General features: G+C 40.4%; 1 protein-coding gene across 2 annotated transcripts in view; it reads right to left on the reverse strand.

The window, feature by feature from the left end:
- Window positions 1-1,481, reverse strand: part of SUCLG2 (succinate-CoA ligase GDP-forming subunit beta) — a 107,060-nt gene extending 105,579 nt beyond the window's left edge. Inside the window, exon 1 of one of the 2 annotated variants that reach the window (XM_059856779.1) lies at window positions 1,177-1,481. In XM_059856779.1, coding sequence (XP_059712762.1) covers window positions 1,177-1,260 — 84 coding nt within the window. In that variant the 5' untranslated portion in view covers window positions 1,261-1,481. The remainder of the gene's footprint in view (window positions 1-1,176) is intronic. The other variant, XM_059856778.1, reaches the window with a different exon arrangement.
- Window positions 1,482-22,264: the final 20,783 nt, after the last annotated feature.

Genomic DNA, 22,264 nt, shown 5'->3' on the forward strand with positions numbered 1-22,264 from the left:
ACTCACCCAAGCCTTGATGGCAGGAACACATCTTCAAGCATACAATGCATATTCCCTAAACATTGTTGTGACTGGCAACATTGCCCCTCCACAGTAATGAGATTAAATCTGTATATATACAGATAAATGTATGTTTATAAATATCACTGTGTGTGTGTATCCACACATAAACAGTGTGTGTACATGAAACGGACGAATGCTAAATCAACAAATCAGTTGCACTGATTTCTGTACCCAGCATTCAAATAGGAAAGCTGGGCACAGGAGATTTCAGATTTACAGCCTCCTTCAGGTTAAAAGATAAACCACACAACCGCAGTTGTGCAACACAGGTTAGGCACCAACAGCACCCTTTACCCCAGAGCCCTGCGCCTGCAGCCAGGAGCATTCCCAGCAGCAGCACCTGCAGACACAACCGGACACAAACACGCTTTGTTTGCTCCAGGGGCTTTTGCTTCGGGGAAAACATTTATGCTCAGAAGTGTGGACCAAAGTAAGATTCTCATGCAGCTGCTCATGATGAAAAGGTAAAATAACAGAGTTGGTTGCCAAAGGCACGAGGGCTGTCTAAATGTGCGTATCTCATTTTACCTCGGCATGGCTGCTGTCGAGGTGAGTAATGAACTCCTGCTACACCTCAAGAGAGCCCCTGAGCCCTTCCAGAGCTCATCTACTCTTCCTCACCGCTCTGGTGAGGTTCAGGACCACCGGGAAGCCTGAGCTAGGATCGATTTCCCAGGAGAGCACAACCAGGCATCTTCACCCAAGCGTGACCTCAGCCAGCCGCACTGAGCCAAACCAACGCGATGCTGCCACCGAAACGCGCTCAGACGCCATCGCTTCGGGCACAGCGTCACCCAGCTCTGCTGCTGAAACAATTCAGACTTCGGGCAGGTGTGGGAGCAGCGAGGCGCTCGGAGCGGGCGCTCCCGGCCAGCTTTGGTCTGTCCAGCATGAGCCCGGCCAGTTTTGCCCTGCCCTCCACAGCTTCGCCCCGGGGCAGCAGGTCGGGCGCATCCTCCAGCCCGAGCATCGCAGCCAGCGGGAGCACAGAGATCCCTCCCGCTGCCAGACACGGGCGCGGGGAGGCTGCGAGCGGAGCCGCGCCGGCCGCGGGGCTCAGGCGGGCACGGCGAACGGGGACGGCGGGGTGCGGGGCCGGGCTCACTCACTCACCGGGAATTCGGCCCGCAGGCGGGCGGATCTCAAGGCCAGGTCCCGCAGCACGGCCCCCGCCTGCCCGGCCAAGGGCGCCGCCATCTTCCCCGCTGTCCCCGCCCTGCCCCGCGCCCCGGGCGGAAGCCCCGGCGGAGACGGAGAGGGGCCGGGCGGGGCCCCGGCCGCGGCGTGAGGGGCTGCGGGAGGCCGCGGCAGTGGGGTTGGCGCCTTGCGGAAGGGGATAGGCCCCTGTGAGGGAGGGTGCGTTATCGCTCTGACTAGGAAACGCTGAGGGAGTTGTGCCTGTTCATCCTCGAGAAGAGACCACCAAGAGGCGACTCCGTTAACGTGTGTAACTGTCTAAAGGTTTCTAGAAGATGGACCGGGCTCTGCTCGGTGGTGCGCAGCGATAGGACAGAGGCAATGGACAGGGGCTGATGCTGAGGAGGTTCTGCCTGAACATGAAGAGCTTCCTCGCTGTGCAGTGACCGACCCCGGAACAGATTGCATAGGGAGGGTGTGGAGCCTGCCTCGCTGGGGATGCTCAGCGCTGTCTGGACACGATGCTGTGCCCTGTGTGCAGGGATGACTCGGCTTGAGCAGGGAGGCTGGGCCAGAGGAGCCTCTGTGGAGCCTTCCAGCCCTACCCCTGAAATTGTGTTTGAGATGAGTGTGCCCAGCACAGCCGGCTTTGGGACTGGGGCCGAGGGCCGTGACCAGAGCAGGCAGGGCTCTGTGGAGAAGGCAGAACAGAACTTGCAGGCAGCGATGAGTGCAGTGCCTGGGAAGTGTGAGGTGCCAGCCTTGCACTGCTGGAGGCTTTTCCGACTTCTTTTGTTATAAGTTCCTTTGGTTTTTGTTAGGAAATATCAAATTAACCCAATCTAATAAACCCTAATAAGGCCTCATGGGATCCAGCTGACTCTTCATAGGCACTTTAATCTGAACTCCAGAAAATACCTCTGTTCTTCATACAGAGGTGTCAGTGTCAGGTTGAACATTAGCAGGACTTTTTTCACAGAAAAGGTTGTCAGATGTTAAAATCAACTGCCCAGGGTAGTGGTGGAATCGCCATCCCTGGAGGGTTTTAACAAAGGACTGGATGTAGCATTTGATGCTACGCTCTATTTGTCAAGGTGATGATTGGTCACAGGTTAGACTTGAATATCTAAGTGATTTATTCCAACCTAAACAATTTTGTGAAACCTGTGAATTAATGCCAAACGTGAGACACCAAACTCAGGCCCTCTTGGGGCATGGAGCAGAAGAGCAAAGCCCATAAAGCTTTATGTCCATCACATGGACTTAGAATCTGGCATGGGTTTGCAGTCTGAGCAGAGGTTTCATGAAAGTGAGTCCCAGCAGCCAGATTTTGAAGATTGTTCCATCCATCAGGAATGACTTGGGGGCTGGTGTGGACACAGATGTACCATGTCTACAGTCTGAAGCAAACTCAACAGTCATATGGCCTGGTCTTTGCAGATACAGTTGCTATGGGCCTCAGTTGAGCATTTCCTTGTCTGTTTCTGTTTAGTGCACATTTGAGATAATCCACCTATGAGTAATAGAGAGTTAACCAAATAGCTCACACAAATTGTCCATTTACAATCATGGTTTGAAAAAAAAATGCTAAAATTGAGCAGTGGCAGAGATACCCTTGCAATTTTACAACAGTACATATTAAATTTACCTATATTGAAGCATTCAGAGTTAGCATTATATGGAGGCATTATTTATGCTGAACATTATTTATTCAGTGGTTTATGATGAAATAGTTGGATAAACACTTAAATCCTCATCTTCCAGTCCAGGATGTGAGTGGGAACAAAGGAAAATGCTCCTGTCGGGGCTTAGAACTTACACTCCCAAACATGTTTTTTAAAAAATCAAGACTGAACAATTCCTTTATTGGAATTTAATCAGCAAATAAATTATATGTCTAATAGAGAAAAAAATCTGCAATTTCATAAAAACTGAGGTGTTAGAAAAGTCTGAAATTGAACACTTTTGTCTTTGTCATGACAATTTAAGTAATGTAATATGTTTCAATAAAGAATCTGGAGATGCTATTTTTGATAGCATTGAGCAATAATGTATGGTACCAGTATTAACCCAGGTATTACTGTGTGCTTGTTCTTTCATAATATTATATACTGACTTAGGTATGATGATGGAGGAACTATAATTTCATTTTTAGTTTCATGACTGTGGTTCAGTAAGCACAGCGTTCCCTATTCATACAGACTATTATGGCTGTCTGCATTAGGTTTATATATATAGCAGGTATATAAGCTTTCAGATAATGTCTGTGAATTGCATGCAAGGCTATCATTTAATGCTGTGAGGAGCATTTTCACTGCTTAATATAAATAATGCAGAACCTGCTTTACTATATTTTTTTATTTAGATTTAGTGGAAAACCACTGCACAGTGTGGTGTAGTCACCAAGACTTTTTTTTTTTGTATCTCTGTTGCAGAACATACCTGACCTTTAAAGTATGAGGAGAAATGATGGAGAGATTCATTGTCTTCACATCCAGTTTCCTTCTATGCATGTTTGAGCCAAAGCAAATTTAGATGAAACAGGTCTCTGAAGCAATTAGAGAAAGCAAGAGCTGAAATTTTTGGATCATGGAGTACAAGATGTGTTGGTGTGTGAGAGGAGGGACAAATTATGAATTATTGTTGGGGAACACACTTCAAATGCAGGAATTTGGGAGCAGCTCAGGAATAGTCTCAACACACCATCCTCACAAATAAGGAGGGGAGTGCAAAATAAAAAAGGATAGAGGGAGAGGCTGGTTTCAAAGGAGGTTCCTTCTAGACTTGCAGACATTCCTCCCTGTATCTCTGATGGATATGCAGCATTTGAGAGTTCTGCTGTTCTGTCTTCCCCAGGATACACAAAAGGCTGGATTGTACCTCAGTTTTTCTTAGTGGTCTATTTAATGCTAAACAACCGGTAATGGTTTTGCAATTAAGTTTTAAAAAGAACATAGTGTAAGGTTTGTACCTCTTTAGAAATTATCCTTAAGGCTAAATGGTTGATAGTGTTCAAGTGAAAACATTTAAAGACAAAAGAAATCACATTATCCCAGGTAAAGCACAATTCTAAGTGTTTTCGAAATGACATTGTATATTCATTTTCTTATCTCTACAGACTACCTCCCAAAGTACTGGGGTTTTTTTTTAATTTTATAATGTGTTGCTCTAGCTGGGTTTTGGTGGGTTGTAGTTTCATTTCAGGGTACTGGAACCAGTGTGCTGAAATCTGCACATTGCCTTGTAATTGTTCTTACGTGTATTACAGAGCTTGAGCCTCAAATTCACATGGATTTCATAGGGAATAAGTTTATAATAAATGAGTTTATTTGACAGATACCCCACACACAGCATCCTCAAGAATAACAAGTGAGGGTAATAAAGCTGCAGCAAACTCACTAGAATAGTCCCACTGTAGGTGGTTGAGGAGCAGGAAACAAGATCATAGGGTGAGTCTGACAGTGCCACTGCAGAGCATGGGTCCTGATGCTCAAGCACCTCTCAGATTATGATGCTCTCCCAGTCATTCACTATTTCTCATTCCCTTTCTCTGTTCAAATATTAAACCAAAAAGAAAAATATGTAAGTGGTAAATATACCCATGGGTGGAGGAAGGATAACAAAGGATTAAAATAACAATGTTTGGGTCTAAAAAGAAGGATGAAAATAAGGAATGAAAAATAGTGTATTAGAATTGTAAATTGCCTCCTAGGTCACCAAGTTCAGTGATTGCACACAGCCACAAATTTCCCATTCATGAGAACATTATTGAAAGATACTGGAAGGTATCCTGGAAGGAAGCAGGATGGGGTGGTTTTGGCTAGGTAGGGTCAAACATCCTGGTTTCTCTTTCTGCAGTGACATGGGAGCTCTGTGTGCTGCTGCATCACCAGGCTGAATATGTAAATATAAGTCTGCCCTTTTTATTTTCAGATTGTCTGTACCTCTGCTGTACATAGTGGAACTTATATATGGCTCAGAATGAAGGAACCAAGTGGAGCCTTGGAACAGCCTTTGCATCTTCTGCTCAATGCTGTGGGAAGCCAGGGTGCTGCATTTTAACACTGTGTCATGACTGTGACTTGAAAAGTGAAAGTAAGTGTCTAAAACAGGGAAAACTTTAAATAATAACGTGGAATAAAGAGAAAAAGTAGTGGAATAACCAACTTTAAAAAGATTTATAGCAGGAGAGGCAACACCAGGCATAGCAATAGTAACAATAATGCTCCACCTTTTTTGATTTCTAACCATCTGACTGTGTAAAAACAAAACTTTCAGAATTTCTGACATAAATAATAGGCTGAAAACAATAGAAGTGATGCATCAGTTTACAGGAGACCTACTGCTACCTCTTGCCAGTGGCCTGCTGTATAATGAGGCAGAAAGGGGAGTTCAGGTTTCTCAGCAGAGGTAGACTGTAGGTCTATAATACTCAGTTCCAACAATGCTGAGGACCCTGATATTGAGGGTAGAAAGACAATTTTATTGAACTTCTGTCAGAGACGATACAGGACTGTGAATACAAAAAGTGTAAAGATCTGAGCTGTGGGATACAGAGAAAACAACCTCTCAGAGTCTGAACCTCTTTGATAAGATGTCACTGTATCCTTAGAAAAACTTTGAATTCTCTAAAAAATACCATGAATCGAAATTCAGGAAAAAAAGTGTTAGAGTCTTAAGAAAAAAAAAGCTAAATTTACTAGGGGGAAGGAATGGAGGTTAGAGTAGCAGCAAAACAGTGATGTAATAAAAAGACAGCCTCTGTTGTACCTGCTGAGCAACTCAGTTTATTATGTAGAAAAACATTCCAAAAAAGAATTAGATTTATTAAATATGAAGCAAAATCTTGACTAGATCAATAATCTTCTGTACATTGTATTTAAAAACATATTTAGCAGCAAGGCATTATATTTGGAAACATTCCTATCAGCAGGCTCTCTGGAGTGTACAGGAAAAGTTCCCAGATGAAGAGTTTGCTGAGGCAGTCAAATGTGGAACCTCCACATCCACCATGCTCACTGACAGGAATCTGTGAATTCCTGGTGAGCCATGCAGTAAAGCTCTTTAACTCTTTCCCAGCAGGGCTGCAATTCCAATATGGAAGAATAAAGGCAAGATGGCACTGCCATAAGAGAAATTATTTGGATGCTGATAGAAAAAGCTTTATTTTATGGTGTTCTGTGTGTCCTGCACAGTTATCTGCAAACAGGTGAGCATTTTCCAGGGATGAAATGTGGTTGCAGCTTGAGACAGTTGAAGACTGTGGCTTAAAAAGCATTGTTTGCCCCTACCACAGGGAGGCTGGGCAAATCAGGAAAGCTATAGGTGTTCCCATCACAGCTAATCCATGTTTTAATTCACAGGTTGCAAAAATACCTTGTTGCCTCAACCTGTTACAGGGTTTGAAATTGTCTATTGTAATTAATTTCCAAACCAGTAAGGTGAAAGGGCTGCTAATATGTGAGGGGTAATTTTTTCCTGATGAATTTTATGGATTGCAGTGGCAGGGAAATTGATTTTTCTGCCAAATGAAGTATTGATCTAAAAGAAGCTTACTATGCTACCTAGTTTGGGGTCATAGGGTACTATTTCTGTGGATTTTGTAGATTGCTTGCTGTGTTTTCCTATTTCAATAAAACCTTTTGTCATGGAGGCAGGTTTCACTTTCATTACAGTTGGTTGGACACCTGCAAGTGGTTCAGTGATCATGGAAGTTTATAAAAACCATAACCTTTCTAAGGAGCCTAACAAAGACATGCAGCACTGTGTGAAAAAGCTTGTAACAAAACCTGAATGCACCACAGGAAACTGAACTGCCTAAACATAAAGCAGGGTGACAACAGTTACTATGGCATTTGGTGCATATGCTCACTGCTTTGTTGTCTAGACAGCATATTTGGACATTTACAAGTGTGTAAAATAAAGGAGGATTTTTTTTACCTTAGCTGGTGGCAAGAGCAGTTATAGCTATGGAGCCAGGCTGTCCCCAGTCACAACTGCAGGCAGACTTCGTCACCGCTGCTTTGAAAAGATTTCAGTGCCTCTGTATAAAAATGCCAAAGTTTGTAAATTTTTTTCTCTTTTTCTTATGTTGAATGGTGTCATCTCTCAAACCAGCTGTGAGCAAAAGGAGAACACCTAGAAATGCAATCACACAGATGAGAATGTGCTGATTTGTTTTGTAATCTGTTCCTTTTAGAATAAAATTACCAGCAAATAGCAAATAGCAGTCTTCCTGCAGAAGGGACTGGCAAGGGGCGCTTCCAGGCTTTCTTTTGCTAGTTAATGTATCAATTATCAGCTAAAGTATCAATTCTTAAAAAATGTAGTCAAAATGTAAGTTCATGGAGTAGAAAAAACAGACAGTGACTTTTTTGAGATCCCTTTAAATTACACACAAGGAGCCTTTAGGAATCTGACAAAAACATTAAATATAATTGACTGACAACTGACCATACCCAGGGTGACCTGTAGTTTCCTGACCATATAGCCAAAATACTTTAACAGAATTCCAACTACATTTGCAAGCACCACCTCCCCTACAGAGAGCTTTGTAAATCAGCTGCATTAGTATTTGCTTTTGAATGGTGTTTGCAAATTTTATGGAAATTCAAAGAGAAAATGGGCAAAGAGCAAAGTCTGTATCCTCAGGGGACAGTATCTATATGAACAGATGAGTAGGGAGGGTAAAGCCTTATGTTTGCCTTCTATATAGATGCATTTTATCCAGTAAAAGAAGCCCATATCATTTATTGACTTCATTTCTGTAAAGCTTTCTTTAACCTGTAAGCAGAGTAACTCCAAAATGTTTTTCTTATGAAGATTGTTACTACAGCTAACTATCTTCATGAACTCTTGGAAATGGACATAGATTATCTCACCTTCAAGTCTTATGTGTGTGTACACATATACACTAAATTTTTTTCATGGTTTGGGAAATCATAATGTAAAGCTTTCTTCTGTTAGTAGAGCTAGGAGGAATCAAAAATAACTTCCCCATGGCCTATTCCTTTAATAGCCTCTACAGAAGTACATAGGAATTACCATATTTTTAATTAATATGCATTTGTTATAAAGATCAAAATGGGAATGCTTCAGCCATCAGCTTGGCTGTAGCAGAGCCTAAAAAATTATTTTGCATTCTGCCTCAGAAAGAAATTGGAATAAAATTTCTCTAAGCAACAAGTTCTAGTATCCATCTGATTTAGTCAAGTAGCATTTGCAAGCTTAGCTGTTAAATATAGCACTGTCAGGTACAGCTTCTGCTTTGTATATTGTTTGTCCTTAATAAATGTGTTTTGGTGATTTTGTTTCTCAAGGAACACTGGGAATGTTTTAGTGCATACAAGCAAGTTCGCAATCAAAATTCTACCCCAAGAAGTGTTTTTAAGCTACCAATCTGTGCTTCAGAAAATGTCGAATTTTTTCTTTAGAAAACCAGTGAAGACCAGTTCATTAACAACAAGTGCCATAGGAGGTATGTGGTTTGTTTTGAGAGTCATTTAGGATAAAAATCCTGTGTACTGTAATAAAAATTCAGGGAAACAAATCACTATTTATTCACTTTGGATTTGGCTTCCTTAGATTTTAATGTATGTAATGAGTGTTGAGCTGTATACTGAAATGAATCCTTTTGTTACTGAAGGCTACATGTGGCTTACTTGATGGAATTCAGAGTAGGATTCATAACAAATAACAGAGTTTGAAGGGATAAATGCTGAGAGTAGCCTTCCTTATCTCTGCTGGTTTCTGGGAGCACAGTTATTGCAGTGCCTATGGCCCATGGTTCAGTTCTCTGCAAAGGAGAGAACTTCACTACTAATCATCCTGCAGATGTTAATGGGAGTGCATAATGTAGGAATGCTCAAGTCATGAAGTCTTATTTATAACTGAAAGAATTTAAAAGAATTTTAATATTGCCAGTGAATACTCCCCCAAATTCAAATGAAATTTATATCTATGTAAGAGTTTGTGCATGTTTCATTCAATAATTGCATCTAATATTGCCAGCAAGGAAAGAAAAACAATAATGTATGCCTGGTATGACACATGCCATGTTTCAACTGAGAGCACAACTGTTGCCACCCTATAAAACAGAAAATTATTGCAATTAATTCATTACTTCAGAACAACAAATAACTGAGGAATTTGCAAAATACATCAGTCTTCTGTGAAGAAGAGAAGACTTTATTAGGCAGTAATTGTTATGAATTAATCACTTAGCTTTAATGCTAAGTATGATCTTGTGATACAGCATAAAAATGTGAGTGCCAGTCAATAAGCAGACAATGAATAGTCTTGGGAAGGGATTCATCTCTTGTCCAGAGTTCCTGGAGAATAGCAATGACTTCTTATTTTAACCTCTCTTTGGAAGGAGCGGTTCAGTTCATGCTGTCTTACATCAGAAGCACAGGATTCAGCAGTGGCACTGTGCCTAATGCAAACTTGTCACCACTATATCCTGCAGAAGTGTCTCATTCTCTTGAGGCCAGTGAAGTGATAAGCCAAATGTTTCTTGTACCATTTAAAGCACAGAAGGTACATGTACATATATATGTGTGTGTCAGTACATGTGTGTATATTTATTTAGTGGAGACTTTACTGATAGAAGATTTATATTAAAATATATGCTAACTATTATTTAAGATCTTTCTTCTGCTGGTTTCTTTGACATTAGGAATTTTGCAATACTTTCTTTCCTAATTCCTCAGGCTTCCTCCAGTTTATTCAAAATGGTGAGGAAGTTTCAGGATACCTAGTATTTCAAGGATTTCTAACCAGCATGAACAGTTTAATTGCATATAGCACAGATCAAATTGCATAGAATTGTTAATGTAGCCCAGTCATGCCCTATTGCATCTGGGCTGTCAGACTGAACAGGTCTGTCTTAATAACCTGAGAGAGGTTGAGAGAGTGAAAATCAGCTCCATAAAATTCCACCCAAATGAGAAAATCAGTCCTGAATGAACAGTGAGTACAGACCATCAGAAATCATTTTTCTTGATGAGTAGATGGAGAAATGTGTTTTTGAAGGTAGGTTGTTAAGTGTTTGAAAGGTAACTATCAGAGGTCATTTCAGCCCCAGCTGATTATCTCTTAGGCTTTAGCTAATACTAAATAGCAAGTTCATAAGGCTTATATGTACAGCAGTGGGCTGCAGAGTGAGAGGTGTTTATAAAAAGCTGAAGAAAAGTGACAAAGTCAAAAACCACAAAAAGGACCTTTAAGGACATCGTGCTTACCTGGGAACTGAAAGCCAGGGATTGTTTATGTTGTGTGGCATTTTGCTCCTTTGGTCTATGTGGAACCAAACCACAGGTCCTGTTTGTCATGAAATTTCTCCTTCTTTTGTGAAGAATGCTGGGTTTGTGTGTCTAAAAAACTCCATCATTCTCTGTGAAAATAAGGTGGCAACTTAGAGAAAAAAAACACAAAGGAGGCAGCAGGAGAACACAGAAATTGTCCTCCTAGTCAAAAGGCATCAGCAGCATGTCCTTATCTTCATGATATACTTCATAGCCATGGAACAAAGATGAAGCAAAAACTCACAGAGAGATTTGATATTCAATTATTTTGTCTCATTTCTTTCCTTATCTGCCAAAGTGCACAGTAGTCACATATGACAACTGTCCTTTACAGACAGGGTTGCCATCCTGACCTCATCCAGCTCATCCATCATTTCACGGCCACAGTGTTTCAAAGCACTGTGGCTGCAGTGCTGCTAAGACCTCTGCTACTTCAATGACACCCCAACAACCATCCAGTCTTAAGGCAGTTCCTCTGAATTGTTGAAGTAAGCTGAAATTTTCATCAGGGAGCTTTTGCTTCTCATTAATAAAGAAAAACATTGGCTATTATGGTAATAATACAGAAAGCCTCATTAATTACAGCACACAATAAAGAATAAAGCAAGTGTAAAGAAGCCAAGCAGATGGTGCATTATAATCAGACTTTTTAAACAGTAACCTTCACAGTAGGGAATGCTGTAGGTAAGAGTGCAGCTTAACTTTCATTAGAACATTTTTATTTCTATGTTTAGGACATAAGTGTATTTCCAGATATGGTTTTTGCTGAAAGTTGAATTATTCTGGAAAGCCTGAGAAAAACAAAAAGCAATACAATTTCTTTCTAATTACAGAGATTATAGAGTGTGAAGTGGGGGAGAAGGGAAATGCTGTAAGTTTTTACTGGTTTCTGTCATTCCTTCTGCAGTTTTGAAACATACTGTAAAGAAAAAATTTTAAAAAACTTTTTAGGAAGAGACGAAAATAGGGGCAGCTGTAGCTCTCTATTTTGGGAGTGTGGAGTTGGGGAAGAGGAGGCTTAGAGAGCATTGCATAAAACTAGGAGCCTTTGAGGTACCATTTTGCCCAAAGGGAGGGAAGAGGAGGGTGAGAAAATACTGCCATAGGTTAGTGGCAGTTTTAAGAGACAAACCCAGCAAAGATTCCTCCTCCCATATCTGGCTTTCCTGTGTGCCCAGGAAATGAAAATGTAGCCTGTCAGTTGCCCTTGCAAGCATTCAGAAAATAGCTGTAATAGAAACCTGTAAAATATTTTGTTAGAGAAACGATACCCAGACAATTGTACAAACCATAAAACAAGCAAAATTAAACCTGTGAGGTGTAAGACTTCAATTCCCATACAATAATTTATTAGGAGGATTCATTTTATTGAATTAAATGAATGCTAAGAGAAAGCCTCTCTCTGCTTCAGCACAGCAGTAAAGAACATTGTTCATCTCTGCTGGGTAACTGAAGTGTCCAGCCCCAGGAACAACAGCTGCTCAGAAAGCACTTTGTGTCCACACCTGCAGCCTCTGTGGGCTGTCCAAACTCAGCCTGCATGCAAATCCCATCTGCCTTTGCTGATGCTGCAGTGGGAGCAACCTCAAGCCTTTTTTTTCCCCCAGTATCCTGTGACTTCAGCAGGATAACAAAGAGGATATCAGAAGGACTAACTCTATGCTGAGAGCTGAGGAGGATCTATGAGAGATGGAAATCTTGGCTGTTGGAACAGTTTGATGAAATAGCCTGAAAGCTCCAGAGCCACTTTTGAGAGCTCTTGCTTTTACAAGAGCTCTTGTTTGTGCTGCAAACATGGGCTTTTTGATTGGAGACAGTGAATCAATCTCCTAATATTGTGCAACCAATTAGGCTTTATTTGATTGTTCTTGATATAATGTGCATAGTGTGTAGCTGTTCACAGTAAATTTTCCTGGTCCTTTCAGCTATGAGCTTTCCATGGGTGGCACAGGTATTACCCTTTATTGTCAATGAAAATCTAAGATTCATGGCAATATACTGACATTCCATTACTTTTTTTTTTTCTTCTTGATGTCTTTAGCAATTAAGTTTGGCATATTTTTAGTCAGGACATTGAATGGCAAGAAAGCAACAATCAAGTAGTCTATATTAAAAACAAAAAAAATCCCAGAAAAAAACATATTAAGAAAATACGTCTGTATTCAAAGAACTGTTACTTCAATTCTTAACTGTACAATCTGGTGGAATTGGAGAAATTACTTCTGTTCAACTTTCCAGATTGGCATGTTTTCAAAGTGGGCAGTAGGAAGCTTGGATTCCTTATGCTTTGTCCCATTACAGTTCTCCTATATAAATGTCAGTGAATGGTAGCATGTACAGAAAATATTCAGAGCATTGTTGGGTTTGTGGTGATTCTTCCTAAGTCTGGAGTGATTCACTGGCCAACCCGTCCATACATAATACCTTGCTCTGCAGGTCAGAATGTGAAAGGCAGCTCCTGGGGTGCTGCACAATTCTCCTTTGGGTGCCTGACCACTGACTTGCTCTGCCCTCATGCCAGTCATGGGCAGCTCATGGGGATTTTGATCCATCAGTGGTTATGTTTATCTGCTCCTTGAATGTGGCAATAGAAAGAGACAAATCTCTATTTTCCCTTGAAGAAAATCTGCTCTTGTTAATGAAGCTTTCAGTCATCCATCTGAAAGGATATTTAGCTCATGTGTTCACAAAATGCTTGTTTGTGACTGCGGCAGCTCTGAAACTGAGGAAAGGAGCACTTTGCTGCCACCTCTCAGTGAACTGAGAAGAGAGGGAGCTGTATGTACAAACTTTTGGGCCTCTTTATTTGTCTGATTTCTTTCTGAGGTGCATTTCTATCCATTTTTTAAGGAATCAACTAAAACTTGGAGAATCAGAGAAATGAAATAACATTGTATTTGTTTTATGCTGGAGAAAATCAGAACGGTATTTAAATGTTACCTGTTTTGGAGTTACCACAACTGAACCTCAGTCTTGCATGGGGTAGTAAATGGAACTGAATGAATAAGAATATGTAAACCCATCTATTTCTAACTGATCTGGAGTGTCGAGTGTGTTAAAAAATGAAGTGCAGGCATCAGCATGACAGAGGAGGGTGATAACTATAATAGGGGATTGGCACTGACAAAGGCTGTAAATGGGGGACACAGTAAACTACTTCCTTTGCAGCCCTTCTTGAGAGTGTTTGTCAATTTGCCTATTCCCTTTCTTTAAATGATGAAAGGGGGCAGCTGATGGATAAACAAATGTTCATCAAATGTTCAAACTGAGCTACAGGATGTAGTTTCTGAGTCTGGTCCTTTTTGTTAGCACCAATATTTGGAAGAATAGTTCAATGCTTGTGTGATTACAGGAAGTTTTCTTAGCACAGTACTCATGAACAGTCTCATTAAAATCAAAGACTGTGACTCTGTGGCTGTGCAAACACCCAAAAGAGGAGAAGTGCTGGAGTTGCTGTGGCACCTCCAGGGATTGCAGCTCTGCTATTGATTTTACATGAAGGCTCTGGGATGGTGAAGTGATGGACAGCAGAATAAAACCCTGGGAGAGATGGATAGACATGATTAAGTGTTTATTGGCCAGCAGTCAGTGCCTTTTCCTATCCTCTTAGGTCCCAATCCACAGATGATATGCTGTTACCACTTTTAGCTCCAGGGCTGGTCGTTAAACTCAAGCACAAGGAGCTGATATATTTAGGACCAGAGGTCTCCAGTTCATTGCTTGTTTATCACCGTGCTGCAGTCTGGCATCATTACAATTCTGAGGCCTGAGTAAACAGAGTTCTGAATATTTAATTTGCAAAACCACTTTATTCAAATATCTTAAATCTCCAAAGTTTTCAACTCTTTTGTTTGTTCCTTGGAGAATTTACAATTTCCCTTGAGATTGTGGTCTGTTGTTATTCTTTCCAAAGGAAATATAGAAATCATATTTTAACCTGAAAGGGTTTTATCCTCCCTTTATGTTCTCCTTAATGTTTTTTTAGTTGAATAGTGTGAACTTTTCTAGACACATTTCTGGGATTTATGCATTAATATCAGGCTCCAGGTGGAGAGGCTTTTTATCAGATAAGCAAACCTGGGAGAAAGTCCTGAATGTTAACACTGAGGATGGAGATGGTATGGCACTTTTTCTTTGAGCAAATCTGATTGCATTTCAGTGACAGAGAAGATAGAATACTTTTATTTTATTCACTCATTCTATTACTCCCACAATAAGCTATATAAGCTCAGTAAAAAGTTTCTGAGATATGGAAAAATTTGATAGCAGATGTACTAAGGAGCAATGGACATATTTTGTAGTTTGCTCCTGCTTGATATTAAGGTGGCCAAGGTTCTTAAGAGTACTTTCAGATCCTGCAGATCAATATTCTGCTGGGTTCTGATTTTACTTGGGTTGATGGTACTGCTATCAATGCCTTGCAATATAGCAAGAAGTCTCTCTGGAATGAACCATGTGGGTGTCATTCAGAGAATATTCAACTTCTTTTTCAGTCCCTGACATCAGCATTGCTGGTTCTTGTCTCATTATGTCTGATTTTATGATACAGCATCAAGATCTTAATTTCACTGAGGTTTTTTTTATTCTCTGGAGGAGAAAATAGTAGAGAGTCTCATGTTAGAAGCAAGTGGGCAGATCTACCCTGGGTAGAGTAAATAGCCATAGATGATACTTGTGTAATCCACAAAAATATAAAGAATGCTGTACCCCATTCACCTTTGTTGCAGCCTTTTAGTTAAACATAGGCTACAACTAATACAGAGCATATATCTTGTTTGATTGGAGCTAATGGTGAACACTAAATTAATGCAGTGTTTAATTGGTGTTTTCAACTTGGGAGAGGGCTGTGAACTGCCATCATTTCATTCCTCATAGTTGTTATTCTAGGCCAGTTTTCTGGCACTTCTGGAATCAATGAATTTGGGAGGAAAGCCTCATCTTAGAGATGTTACCCATGTCCCTCTTCAAGTGAAGTCATATGAGGTTGTCTCAGACCAACGCTCTTTCTGGCACTCCTAATAATATTCTTTAAAACCTGCTTTCCACAGTTCTCTGCCCAAAATGCATTTTGGCCACTGAAACAGGATAGAAATGGTCAATTGCCAATGCCTCAGAAATGTTAAGTAAGCCAGTGACTGAATATTCATAACAACCTTCTTTTCCTTCTTTTGCACTATGTATCTTTTTGCAATAAAAAATCTGTTATTTCTTTATTTGCTGACATTCCCTAGTGACATGTCAGTGGTTCTGGGAACAAAAGCCTTTAAGAATTTTGGTGTGCTTTTCTGTCACCTGAAAATACAGAACTACAAAGTCTTTGCCCAGACAGCCTGGCTTGTTGTCTATTGTCACTTGCTTCCATTTATCTAACAAATGCTGCCAGTTCGTTAGGTTTATCACAGATTCTGCTTCACTTTCCTTTCACCTTATGATGTGACAGCTCCATCACAGAGCTGTTTAATAGATGGCTCAGCTTCATTTCTCACTCCCTTGTCCACACAATGTGGGGAGAATGCTTCTGATCCATTTTGCTTGCCAGGGACTCTGGAGCAAAGACATTTTTGTTGTAAGGAAGTACTGTCAGCATTCCTGTTGTGACTGAACTGCTGGCTCTTCTCAGGTGTACCCCAGCCTGTGTGTTTTCAACTGCTTTCCACCTGATCTGATCAGATGCACTTATTTCTTTAGTGATGTACAGATGTGAATGTTGGATTCTATTTTATTTTATTTTATTTTTCTGTGCAGCTCTTTCTTGATTTCTTTTTCGCATCCATTCTTCCACATTGTGAACTCAATGATGCCTGGAAAATTCATTTTTTCAAGCCTGCTCTGAAACTTCATTGGAAATATTGCATTGTGTATGTGATTACACCTTCTTCCTCAAGACCACTCAGTAGTTTATACCCCACTAGTTTGTATTTCTCTGGGAAACCATGGCTGCTTGACCAGCTCAGTTTTACTGTATGTTACAGAAGATTTTGCTGCCGTAAAACTCCACATTAAAACATAAATAAAAAGCTAATTAATCCAAAGATAGCTGAAAACTTTATACAAATTCAAGTAGTATGCCAACAGTATACAGTATTATGTAAAATGTACCCAAGCTATATTGGTATCTTCCGCCCTTAGAGTAGGAACAAGGGCAGATATTGTATTAAACTCCTCAAGTCCTTCAGCCGTTTCACCTTTTTGTAGGGTGTTTATTGGAAGCACCCTGTGTCCTGCAGCAAGGCAGCTTGCTTGACAAACTGGTTCACAGCTTTTCTCTAAAAGCCATGCATGTTTTACAGTTAATTTTTACTGAAACCATGGTATTTTCATGGTATTTTCACTACCTCAAACTAGTTGATGGAGTATTTAAGAGCAGACAGAAAAAAACTGAGTGATATTCTGCTAAATGTGACAGTAACTTTATGTTTTTTGCACACTTCCAAAGAAGGATTGAAAAGGAGCTGGAGAGCTCCTACAGAATGTGATGCATTTTGGACAATTGTATTATTCTTAGCAGTTGGAGAGGATTGAATTTGATTTATTTGGAGGTGTTTGGCAGTGACTCTTGGTGTGACTCTTGGTGGTGTTATGGTCTAATGGCCTCTGGCCCCAGGAGCTGTGCCTGCTCCTTCTGGCACAGGAAGAGCCCAAGCTCTCATCCCCTGAAGCTCCTGAAGAAGGAGCACTGTGAATGGAATGTGAAGAAATGCTCCTTAGCTGTGGAAGGAAATGACAGACTAGAGTCCACTCTTCCAGAAATGGCGGGTCTATTAGTTTACTTCATATTCTTTCTCCAGAGACAGAGAATTTCAGAGGAAAAGGCAGTTGCAAATATTACACTGAACTAAAGAACAGTGATAAGAAACTGATAGAAGAATGTGACCTCCAGCTGCAATTTGAGGTTGCTTGCAGAAATCCTTGTGAATTCCAATTCCTTTCCTCGAGCAAAAAGAGGTACATGGATTAGGATGCATAATTTCTGTAGGCAAAGGAAGAAAACCTTTGCCACCTTGCTGCTGCCTGTCTTTAGCTCTATTATTCCTCCACCATTTCCTTTTCTTCAGTGATGCATCACCTCTCCAGGTAATAAATCATAGAATCTTTGTGGATAATGTCTTCATTTTGCATGGCAAACACATGCCATAAATCTAGGTGAAACTTAATAATTGGTATATGACATCCTTCTTCCTGTGAATGGCAGAGACAGAGGATCCCATTTCCACTTACTTTCCCACTGGCAGAGAGACAAAACCTGTTGATTAACTATTTGAGTACTGCAGTGATTGTGATTAATGCTCAAAAGAAAAAAAAAATATAGGGGAAAGAGACACTAATACTGGCCTGGCTACTTCCCAAAATCCTACTGGAAAACTTCACACTGGTCAATGTCTCTAGAAGAGGATGGCATTGGAAACACTTGGAAACACTTGTGCCTTGTCACTACTCATGTACCAGCACTGACCCAGTTCTCTCTCAGAACTGTCCTTTTCTGGCACTAGGTAATGTCCTGGAGACCTCCTGGTCCTGCTTTTCCTGGAGCCCTGTTGGCCATGACATGGATGTGTGTTTCTACAGGGCAAACTGGCAAAGTGTGAAAGGACTGTAATGATTCAGAGTGCTCTATAATGGAGTGCTCTAATTCTGGAGTTGACTGGACTAGTACAAGCATTTTCCTAAACACATGGCATCTCCACTCTCCTTGCATCCTGACTGCTTGGGATATTTTGGTAGCCAGATGCTCACTGGGGTATGAAGTGCCAGATTACAGAGCCATAAGTTCCCAAATTGGAATTGATAACTCTGAAACAAAGGCAATGGAAATTTTCTCTGAGCAGGAGTGGTTGTATGAGGCCCATCAATGTAAGGCAATTACAGTGCCAGCTAATGAAATCAGATGCCAGCTTTGCTGATGTAACTAGTTTCACAACCTCTAGCCTTCCTAACATAACACAGAATAATTCATAATGAGACAGCACAGAACTCTTTCAATTAGATTGCAGCAGTAGAGCAAGTTATTTTAGCTAGGCAGTAGCATGCAAAGCCTGTAGGCTCAAACACATGGTAATTGAATAAATAGACTCAGGCTTTTGCTATCACACAAAGAAAATAAGATGTAAGAGTCTTCCTCTAGAAGACACCCATTCAGCTGAAATCATCTGCCTGCACTCCATTCAAAAATCACACTTCTGGATGAGGGGACAGGTTGCCATTTCTCAGAAAAGCTCTCAGTGGTGAGGATGCCTTCAAGTGAAGATTGGGAGAGCAGCTGTAACTTTCAGATGGCACAAATGTCAAGAATGCCTGCAACACTTTAAAAACACACACAAAAAAAAGGAAAGCTAATCAGTAAGCAGGGGTTCTGAAGGCAAGCTCTTTCATGGATACTATTTTTATTAAAGGGGATACTTCAGCATTTCAGGCAAGTGTCTGTTTTACTCACATGAGCACAGTAAAGCACAGGCATTTGTGTTTCTGTGTGGGTCTTTTTTGTATGTCTATACCTCCACCTGCAGCCTTCCTGCCAAGGGGATTGGAAACAGCAGCCAGACATCACAGCACCTCAATGTTTCTGGCCCACTGCCATAGTGCATGGAAGGTTCTTTCTGTCTTCATGGTGGGTTTTGCTCTTTCCAGACAGTAACTACTTCTAGGATTGAGTTTAAGTCATTTTATCTTTCCTATTGTGGTAGGAATTCTTTCCCATGGTTCCCCAGACAGATTGCTTCAGACAAGCATCTTTGATCCAGAGCTTTTATTCTGAGCTTCAAAATTCTTTAAATCAGCAATTCATAGATGAACATATTGTCATAGCTGATTCCTGGTCTGCTCATGGATTTGAGGACAACCAGAAGAGAACAAATTCATGGCTCCATGGAAGAAGAAGTCCATAAATGTTCTTTCCTGATTGCAGTGTTATACTGGAAAGGAAGCAGGAGTAGTGTTGATCGAAATAGTTTTACTCTGTTTTGCAGAAATTATCTATATCATTCTCTCCAGTGGACAAGGCAGCATTGCACAGGGAAAGAAAAGTGTGGTCAATTTGCAAGGAAACTCTTGGGACTTTCGGTTTTGGCTTCAAAAAAAGAGAACAAATTATTTTAGCTTCTCAGTTTGAATAAGAACTGCTTATAGTGAAAGAGATTTTACAGCCCATTAAGTTCAGTCAGTACAAAATGAACTTAACTGGCCAGATTGACACCTGGAGAATACACCTTGTGCTAGAGGGGATCTTCATCTGTGTAAAGTTGATGCAGCTAATTCTGTTATCTCATGCTTTGGATTTGACACCTGTGAAGTTTTTGCTGGAGCCATTTTTCCTGGTGATTTGGAGCAGGCTGAGACCATAGGAAATGAAGGAAGGGTCGAAGGAGAATCAATACTATTCTGCTATGCCCCATACTCAACGAGCTTTTTAAATAGGCTGACAGGAGCACAAGGTTCCCACTCAGTATCCTACAGCTCTAGAGACATCCAGCTCCTAGAAATTACTCCTCTGATGATTACTCCTCTGAACCATGAAGGCTATGATAGATCCAGTCCATTTGATACCCCGTTTTTCTTAATTATTGTGAAGAACAGACAAGGGCTAATGTCCTTTCCCTGGTGGAAATGGCATGTGACAAACTGATGTTGTAAATTACCAAATGGTGTTTGAGATTCAGGCACTGAGAAGAGGATGAGAAGGCAGAATTCTTGTGTATGAAAGAAAATCCTAACTCTGCTCAGCTCTTAAAATGAAAAAAAAAAAAAAAATCCTGTCTGAAAGTGATCCAGAACATTATGTCCTTCACACGAATGAAAAATTATGAAGTTCAGCTCAAGTGTTGACAGAATAGTTTATCACAAGTAAGCCACTTTCTTTAGATAACTCTTGCTTTTTAAATTCCTACACATGCAATTGTTTTCCTTTTGAGGACATTTAAAAATAAGCTATCAAACAGGATATTTCCAAAATGACAAGATCCTGAATCTGCAATTGAATACAATAATATTTGGCCAAGATATTGAATAAAATTTCCTTCTACCATGGAGTTAAGTGGTAGAGTATGAAACTGACCATGCACATGGACAAAATCAACAGCCTCCAGAATGAGTCCTATGGCAATCTAAACCATCATGTTTTACCAGAAAACCTCACTGAGAATTTCCATTTTCATTTCTTTCCTGTGGTGTGGGATTATCTTTGCAACAATAGTTGTGGCTATGTGTAAATTGTTGTGTAAAAATAAAGGGGATGTAAGTGACAGGCAGTGAAGTCTGGCAGCACAACTTCTATCACTCAGGATTTGACAGGCATTGCACCAAGTCCTGCACTCAGCTGACAGGATCTCTCATTATTTGGTCTTTGGAATTTGTAGTGCATCATCATCATGCCAAATTGACTGTTTTTTGTAAAAAGAAGGAACTGTGAAAGCTGGTTACCTCTTCTGTATGTTGTTTGGCACTCTTTTGTATGGTTTTTTTTATTCAATCACAAGGGAAAGTCCTAGAATTCATAGTGTTTTCTTTATGAACTTAGGTAAGAAGTTTTCATCTACTTAGATACTACCATGGGGACAAAGAAATCATCCAAAGTGCTTCAAGTAGCCACTGAGCACCAGTTTTCAAATGCAGAGGGAAGTTGTCTGGTTTGTTTGTTCTGCTAAAAGCAGGAGCCAGATTTGATAACTGTCTGGACTCAGAATTGCACACAGGAGGACCAAGGATGCATCACTTCTGAGTGCTTTGTTTGGGAGACAACTTTTACTTGTGCACAAGTGTAAAGGCAGAACTCCCTGTCAGTCAGTTTCTCAAAAATGGAAAGGGAATATGGCACTATCAAAGTGTCCAAGGCCAGGCTGGATGGGACTCTGAGCAGCCTGGTCTAGTGGAAGGTGTCCCTGCCCATGGCAGGAGAGCTTGGAACAAAATCATCTTTAAGGTCCTTTCCAGTCCCAATCATTCTGTAATTCTAGGATTATTTCCATTGACTGTATCTCAGACATTTACATTCCCTTTTTTTTTTTTCACTGCCTTCCCTTTTGAAGAATTGATTTCAATAAGGGAAGCAGTACCAGGAGAAGATTGGCTGTATTGAATTCACATTGAACTGATTAAAAAATATGGAACTTATTAGAAAAATAAACATATTTCCTTTTTCATTATGCAATATTTCAACAACAAATTTATTTGTTTAATATAATGTCTAAGTAAATATGATAGGGAATATTATTAAGCATGAGTGCAGAATAATTTTGGAAGCAGGAGAACATGTTTTTATGTGTGCAATACAGTTTACAATTAAATAAGTCTTTTATGAAAGCAATCATGTAATTTTTCACCTTCTGTAGCAAAAAATGAGTGAGAATAGTCTAAATCTTCATAAAAGAGCCTGGTTTTGTTAAGATTTTTCCAGATTATTGCAATATCCTAAATACTGAAGAAAATCTATATAAGAAAAATTTGGACAATAAGCAAGTGTCGGAACAGACAGCTACTGATCACCATTTCCAGTGTGAAAGCTGGGGTTCTGGCACTGAAAAAGAGGTGCAGTAGCTGAAATGAAAATGTTTTTTGCAGCTTTCTGAGTTAATAACTAAAGATCAGTAATGGGAACTGCTGTTTCATCATTCCAGTTTGTTCCTTTGACTTTCCATAGATTTTCCATTGCCGAGGCTGTTACTGGTTATTAGCTGATACAATTGGACTGGGGAGATGAGACCTTGCTGGTGAAGAAAGCGTAAAGAATTGAACTGACACAGTTGTACCAGCAGTGTGGAGGCTGCTCT

This window comes from Haemorhous mexicanus, chromosome 11 (genome assembly GCF_027477595.1).
Source record: "Haemorhous mexicanus isolate bHaeMex1 chromosome 11, bHaeMex1.pri, whole genome shotgun sequence".
In the NCBI taxonomy this organism is placed as follows: domain Eukaryota; kingdom Metazoa; phylum Chordata; class Aves; order Passeriformes; family Fringillidae; genus Haemorhous; species Haemorhous mexicanus.